General features: G+C 41.5%; 1 protein-coding gene across 4 annotated transcripts; it reads right to left on the bottom strand.

The window, feature by feature from the left end:
• On the bottom strand, nucleotides 1–4,297 carry LOC100839610 (AT-hook motif nuclear-localized protein 19). 4 transcript variants are annotated; one of them, XR_002964468.1, is made up of 4 exons: nucleotides 4,059–4,286; nucleotides 2,821–3,805; nucleotides 2,019–2,379; nucleotides 1–1,592 (listed from the first exon to the last, which is right to left on the bottom strand). XR_002964468.1 is itself a non-coding variant. In XM_024460605.1 (2 exons), exon 2 carries the CDS (start codon nucleotides 3,687–3,689, stop codon nucleotides 2,904–2,906), a length of 786 nt encoding a protein of 261 aa, XP_024316373.1. In that variant the 5' UTR covers nucleotides 3,690–3,898; nucleotides 4,059–4,297; the 3' UTR covers nucleotides 2,517–2,903. The 4 variants fall into 4 exon arrangements, 2 of the variants coding, with proteins under 2 accessions (XP_024316373.1, XP_024316372.1); XR_002964467.1 differs by lacking the exon at nucleotides 1–1,592 and having other exon boundaries at nucleotides 1,929–2,379; XM_024460605.1 differs by lacking the exons at nucleotides 1–1,592; nucleotides 2,019–2,379 and having other exon boundaries at nucleotides 2,517–3,898; nucleotides 4,059–4,297.
• Nucleotides 4,298–8,014: the final 3,717 nt, after the last annotated feature.

Genomic DNA, 8,014 nt, shown 5'->3' with positions numbered 1-8,014 from the left:
CCGCTATATAATTCTGGACGTACGGGATGCAAAAATATTGCCTCAACATAATAATTAGCAAAAAAAATTGATTTGAACTGAGAAAAATCAAGCGGAATTGAGATTATAACTCTCATCTACAACCTACCTAGGCTAGGCCAAGGACACCAATATTCGACATGGCCATGAAAACAGAAGCTCGACACACACCAGTGCGAAGATCCATTCACCGAAGTAGTTAGGTCAATTGACTTCACATATTACATATTAGCACACCTATTTATATTACTCCCTCCGTCTCTTATTAAGTGACTTAATTTGTCCAAATATGGATGTATCTATACCCAAAAAGCGTCTAGATACATGTAATAATTCATCACTTAATATGGGACGGAGTGAGTATATTACAGTAAGTTATTTGGTCCCATGCAAAAAACTACAGTAAGTTATTTAGTATATGTGTACCAAGAAATTTTATGTTTACTTTAAATACATTGTCTACTAGAGAAAAAAATTAACTTTAATTGAACAGAATATCTACGAGAATACATATTACTATACATGTGCACGCCTGTCTATAGAAACATATGCATGCCTGCCAATAATCTACCCCTATGTTCACAAAGAGTTAACATTTTAATACAGTCCATTCTCTAACATGCAAAATCAATTTCAAATATATTATTAGAAAATCACTAGCTTTCGGATATGTTATTAGAATGGTATAAAATTATAACACCATTGAATTTTTTTCAATAATCAAAGTAATTAATGATATTTCCCCCTATATTCAACTATATATTTACACATATATTTCAAGTCAAAGTCGACTACACACTTTATAAGTTATTTCTATTTAAGAATGGAGGAAATATTAGTCCTCGCTCTAATTTTAATAGTTTCTTAATTATCTATTACTTCATACATGCATGTACTTAGTAATATATGTCAAAGTGGACAGTAATTCCCCAATATATGTGGTTACTTATATGCTAGCCTGCTATTCAATCCTTGGTTGTATAGATGAAATCATTGGCAATATCTGCCTTAATTTAGCACATTTATATTTAGGACAGCAAATTCCACGTTTTTTTTGCATGCATCATGGAGAAATCAACATTGCTTTTATCTAGATATATATCTAGCCTAAATTCATTGGTAGCTAGACTTCCAAACAATTCAAAGCCAAAATAATGTAAATGATATCTATAAACAAAACACCGGCCGTGGGTAAATTCCCGGACGAAAAAATAAATATTGTAAAGTGTAGTTATCAAAACTATTGGAATTACACTATGTAGTACTACTACTGTTAGCAAGGAGAAACAGAGGGCATATTGCATGCAATCTAGCTAGTTCATAACCAATGTGTTAGCGAGAATTAATGTTTTGACATATTCATAGAACATAAATATTGATGGTAATTCGATATACAAATATTAACACAGTAAGAAGCTACCTATATATCTGGCTACAACGCATTTCAAGTTTACTGAAAATTAGCTAGCTAGCCCCAACCTTGTAGTAGAGATGAAAACATTGTGCAGATGCATACGTACATGCAGTTGCTATTTTTTTTTAGCATTCGCCTCTTGATGCACGAAAGCTGAAAACTGCACACATATTCATATGTATTAATTAGGAAACCAAGTTCAAGTTTGGAAACAATGGGGGACCAAAAAAAGAGCGCATTTGCTCGAGGCAATACTGTCAGATATATTCGGGACCAACTGACACCATGCTACTAATTAAACTACTTATGGATTGGAGAATTGAGCAAACGAACTCCACTAAAAAAAGATCAGGAATTGCTTTGTTAATTAGCATGTAGTATATATGAAGTTATGAACTATGTGCGCTCCATTGGAATAGCCTAGTAACAATCACACAATAACAAAATTCAGAGAAGGAGGGGAAAGAGATTGACAGAAGGGAGAGAGGGGAGCAAGTGTTAGAACTTAAGATTCATTAGGATAAGCCTAAACATGCACTGGCAATTAATTAGAGCACTAACAGTAGAGGAAATAGGGGGTTCATACGTGCGATTGGAAGAGGACGCCATTGTCGTGGAAGTAGCCGAAATAGACGAAGGAGTCGTACGGGTGAGGTAGCGGCGTCCCTCCGGCCTGTATCGGCACTGGCCGACGACGGGAGAGGAAGTCGTAGTTCGTGGCCTTCCCAAGCACTCCAGCGCCTCCCAGATCGGTAGGGTGAACAAGAGTTGTTGGGATTAGACGAGATCTCACGTGAACTTAGGTCGACGAGAGAGGGCCAGCTAATCCCCTTTTATAAGGCGCTGTGTGAGGGGGGCCAGAACCATCGAGTCGGTTATCACCCCCGATCAGGACGCGATCCGTTCGGGATAAGGCTCACGAACGTTGGTTCATGGGTCTTCCCCTCCTGTGCGTTTGTTTTGGTCAAAGCCGAGATCAACCAACAGCAAGAACACAAGTTTATTAATTTACAGAATGACAGAAGACGGCTAGGGAGGATGATCATGGCTAAATGATTCATGAACTGAAAATTAAGCATAGATCAGACATCAGACACGAAGCATTACATGAATTATAATCGATCCGAGCTAGCTATATATAGTATATAGCTCAGTTAATCAGAGTACACAATAAACACACACCAGCACACTAACTGAATTATTTTGAGCATAATAATAACAAATAAAAGTAGAATAACATACGTGCGTGCGTGCTCTAATCAATCAACTGATCACCCCTTAATTGGATATATCGATCATCATATGTACTAACCTATATAGCTAATGGCGCCACTTCTCCATCCATACAATGGAACAGTAACCAATTAACCATGCATGCACGCACATACCGCCATGACTTGCTACTGACGATCCTCTTCCTTTGCAATCTTCAATTCTGCCATTATCGCCCGCCGGGCCGATCGACGATCGATCAGTAAGGCGGGCGAGCGTGCGGCGCCCACGGGAACCCGTCGCCGCCACCGCCGCCAAGCTGCCCGTTGAACATGGGCGCCATGGGCATGGCCGCCGACGGGTCCACGGGAACCCCATGGCCATGTCCCCCTGCCATGCCCAGCTGCTGCTCAACCCCGCCACCTCCCTGCACAGGACCTTCATCTTCTTCCTCCAGCGGCAGCCTCTCATAGGTCGCATTAGCGAAAGTGGACGCGATCACCATGACGGGTCCGGCCGCCGTGAGCGCCCCGACCACGCTGCCCCCGACGACCTGCCCCTGCCCGCCGGCGAGGTACACGGTGAGCCCCGTGGAGCCCGGCGGCGCGGGGCCCGGCAGGAAGGTGCCGGTCAGCGAGAGGATCTCGAACCTTCCATGGAGCGCCACGACGGCGCCCCCCGGCGCCGACGGCTGACGCAGCGCCACGTTGGCGACGGTCCCGGCGCCGCTGAGCACGCACACGCCGCGCTGGCGCCGGCGCGAGAAGTGCGCGATCGCGTCCGCCACGTCGGCGCCCCCCGCCACCTCCATCACGTGGCTGCGCAGCGCGTTCGGGCTGTCCCGGGTCACGAAGATCGGGGGCTTCGGCTTGTTCTTGGAGCCCGGGGGGCGGCCACGTGGGCGGCGGTTGGGCGCGGGAAGAACCACCGTGCCTGGGTCTCCGCCACGTGGCTCTGCGCCGTTGTTGGTGGTGCCGTTGCCGCCGCCGGAGCCGGAGCCGGAGTCGGCGTTGTTGGAGTCTCCGGGCTCGGGGTCTTTGATCATGGCGGCGGAGAGCTCGGGCTTGGGGTTGGGTGGGCCGGATGAGCCGGACGGCTGCTCGCCCGGCAGGCCCAAATGGCCGCCCGTGCTCCACCACCGGTTCGCCAGCTTCACTGCCTCTTTAATTGTTTGCCGGTTACCACATGGAGAAGAAACAAGCACAAGTTAGCACAGAGCTTGTAATTGAGCTTCCTTGTGAATTCATGATGCAACTACAAATATAGCAACAAGTAAGATTTTGACTATGCCTTGCCTTGATCTCAATAAGAAATGAAAAAGGAAGGGATTTTTGTATGGATGTAGAGAAAATTGAGAAGGATATAGGTGTAAAAATATATATGCATGATGAGCACATATATTCGATTTGCATACCTTGATGTAGCTAGGAGAGTTGCACAGCTTGTTCAAGCTAGCTGGATCAGTGATATGGAGCTAGCTAGAGGAGCATTTTGGAGCTGAAGAAGAAGGGTGGCCGTCTCTGGAATGTGTAGAAGAAAGAAGGCATGCAAGTGGGTATAAGAAAGGAGAAGAGTTGATAGAGGTGGGGGGAGAGACTTTGGGTGCCACTATAAACTAATCACTCTAATTAATTAGGCAGGCATTTTTGGCTTTGCAAGGTGCACTCTTCTATTCTTACCCCCATCACTCCCCTTGCTTGCTCCTCCCGGGGGTTATATGGATTTTGTAGCCATTGGTCCCCATTTGCCATGTGAATTCAAATTGCAAGGTACATTTTTATTGGGGTAAGTAGCGAAATGTTAGTAGCATTTTACTTTGTAGAAGCTTATTTTATTGCACACCCGAATTGGTCCCAATGCATTTTACTCCATATAAGTTTCTTTCTTATCATACATACGCTCAGACTGGTCCCCCATTGAGCTGGCGGTGCGCTGTTTGGTAGGCGTGAAAAAATAATCTGTAAAGTTTCCCTCTCTTCTGTCGTGGCTCGGAATTGGGTACCAATACATTGTTAATGTTTATAAGATGCGACGAGTAAGAATCTAACATGTCGATCTATAGCAGATAGATGTCTCGTCTCATATGACCATTTTAATTTTACTCACGAGTATTTTTAAAACCATGAGAGACATTTTGGACCTCATACTGCCCCACTACTCTACCTTGTAGGTGTGAAGTTGGTCCCAAAATAGGATGGTACATGGTAAAGTTGGGTGGACATAGTTTTTTTGTTGTGCTGTCGATGGTAATTAGGACTGGGCTGGATAGAAATGTGTGTTAGTGGAAGATTAGGGTTTTGTGTGTGTACAGGGATAAGGCAGGTGGGGTGTACGGTGCATGTCCTTTTCTCAAAACTCCCGACATCCCAACTAAACAAAACCAGTCCTAGCTTTTGCTGCTTCTTGCGATCTCTTTAATTATAACACTTGCCGCCTCCCGCTTGTTTTCCAAATTTCCTCTTCAACTGATTTATTCTTTTTCACATGCATGCATTAAATATGGACTGTCACTAATATTTGTCGTAAAAAAATAACAAAATATGGGCTGCCGGGTGCATTTTGCAATGTTAAGGTTAATTAATCATTCATGGAAAATGTGTTTCTAAAAAAAATAAGTGGGCTGTAGAGAAAAAAGAACAATATCCACTGATATATATGTACGGCATACACTGTTTTTAATAAATGAAGGCCAGAAGTTGATTTAAATATACTCATGTATCTATCGTACTGTGAATATTAATTGTTTTGTTTGCTTGTCACATGCAAATTAAATTGAATCGGTTTGTCCGCTTATCACAACAAACAACACATGCAAGCATGGTCTCTTTCTATCTAGCTAGCTTTTACCTGCTTGTGTTCTGTTAATTAAGTAGGTAAAATTAATATGTACGGTTTTAATTTGGATTTTATCGAACGATATTTGTAACCTGCACTGTGAAACCATATGGAATGCAATGTCAGTTATCGAGTTTTTTTCTCTGCTTGAGTCAAATATATGGCTGTGAATTTAATCTAGCTACTTGCTCTTGATAAAGCAGTGACAAGAATACCATTATATATGCCACCATGCATGAACCACTAAAAGATACTCCGTACTAATCATTGTACAATATGAACAAGTTTATCTCTGTTGGACGTTTTCAAGATTTAGATATATAGAGTATAATCAATCAGCTGACATGTTCATGAAAACCCTTTTTAAAACAGGGCTGGAACTCTCATTCAGTCAAGGCCTTCAACTACGTAGCTAGCTAGCTAGCTAGTCATGTCTCCCAAATATATGGTTCTTCAAATGGTAATAGAATTTGTTCTGTCTAAATATATTCAGGCCTCTAGAGATATATAACTGACTTTTCGATCGTTTCAATAATCAGTTTGGCAAGATTAGTGTACTTCGTCAGGTATAGATCTTGAAGCTACAAGTAGGCATGCTTTAACTAATCAAGGCATGTATAAAAAACATATATGCTTTTTATGTTAGATCTCTGTATGTACATCACAACAAACGGATGATGTGAAGTCTCGCGACTTTGAAATATATGGCTTGTTTACGTTCCTGACAGAATATTCCCCTTAATAGCATCTTTCAATAAATTAGTTGATCCTTAATGGCTTAATGACCCATTAATTATGCCCCCCACATCTGGTAACCATAACTAGATAAGCAATTCTCAGTGTAAGTACAATTCATTCTAGCAACACTCCCACAACATGTCAACATAAGCCAATCCCTATGTTCTGTTCAATTTTACCTCGCTGAAAAAAGACAAACGTCATCAGTGTAACTCAACAGAAATTGCACTTAACTGTAATTAAGTCTAGTACAGTAGTATGCAAGAATCTACGTGGATCATGCTCAGGAAGCCTGCAATTAATTTAGAGGGTAAAAACACAGATGCTTAACTGCTGTGGTCCATGTCATCACAATTCACAATGCGTATAGAGATATGTAAAGTACTACTACATCAAAGGCACCCAAATAAAGATCCTGCCATGCTCATGCATCCACTCCAATCTGAAAAGGTAAAGGAACAAAACAAAAGTTAACTGCAACCATTTTTACTATATATATGAACCCCTAAGCTTTTGTTTAATAAAGCACTGCCCAATTAAACTAGTGGCACATCTCCCAGAGATGGATAACCTAAGCACCGTCAAACATTGATGGGTGGTGTGCATGACATATCTAACGCAGCTCAAACAAAACAATTAGGCAATAATTAGCTACACACAGGGAGTACAGTAGATTAAGGGTTGCTCACAAGAACATAACCATTTTTTCCACATCAATTCATTGATAACTTTAAAGGAATCCTACAAAAAAAAAATGTGGAGCTGGATTAACATCGCCCTCGGTTATCAGACCAGCTTGTGGCAGAAAGTAAAACTCCCTTTGTTCCAAAAAATAAGACATACAAGTTGTCGATATTTTCTAAAGTTTGACCAAGTTTATAGAGGAAGAAAAAAAATCAACCTCTAAAACGCCAAATCAAGATCACTAGTTCCATCATGAAATATTTCTTCATATATTGGTTTGGTATTAGTAGACATTACTACATCCGATCCATAATAAGTGTCGCTGTTTAGTACAACAATGACAATTATTACAAAGTTGTACTCCCTCCGTCCAACAAAAAGATGTCTCAAGTTTATTAAAATTTGAATGTATCTAGACATGACTTAGTGTATAGATACATCCAAATTTTGAAAATACTAAATTAGAGATACTTATTATGGATCAGAGGGAGTGATATCTTTTGTTGTAAGCTTAGTCAAACTTAAGAAAGTTTATTTGGAATGGTGTCAGCAGATTTTTCATATAAAAAATTTACTTTCGTAACTCGCACTATCTGATATTCTCTATGGACTTGGAGTAGTATATATAGTTTCAATTTGCGGTAGGAGACCATGCATGTCGATGTCCAGAATGATGGTTAGTATATCCTAACAGGAAGTCAGGAGATGTGTGTATGTAGGAGTAGTACTTTTTTAGGACAAGGGTTCAATGGTTCATGTATCTGGCGCTGGTATATAAATACGTAGTACGGGTCGTGCGTACTGTATAGGCGCTACATGTGATCGAGATTGGTTGGTGCAATTATCTATGCTAATGACAGGTGTCTGGCGCTAGTTCCCACACGATTAGGGCATCTCCCCTCAATAATTGCACCCATTGGTAATTGCCTTTAGTTGTTAACTAATCGTGTGACTAAACGACTCGCTGACCGCAAGTCTTAAATTTCACAAAAGCACTTCAACTCTATACGATACAGCTGAATTATTCCTTCGATTTGGGTTTGTCCCCGAAGACACAGGGCACGTGTCGACTTCACAGCCACCCAAACAAAGAACTGAAACCAAACCCCAAAA

The sequence above is a fragment of the Brachypodium distachyon genome, chromosome 3, assembly GCF_000005505.3.
Source record: "Brachypodium distachyon strain Bd21 chromosome 3, Brachypodium_distachyon_v3.0, whole genome shotgun sequence".
NCBI classification, from domain to species: domain Eukaryota; kingdom Viridiplantae; phylum Streptophyta; class Magnoliopsida; order Poales; family Poaceae; genus Brachypodium; species Brachypodium distachyon.
Note: the sequence above shows the minus strand (reverse complement) of the source record. Positions and strands in the feature narration are given on the sequence as shown.

What these genes read in the sequence shown, in the direction of transcription:
- LOC100839610 (XM_024460605.1), bottom strand. Translation starts at nt 3,689, where the DNA reads ATGATCAAAGACCCCGAGCCCGGAGACTCCAACAACGCCGACTCCGGC.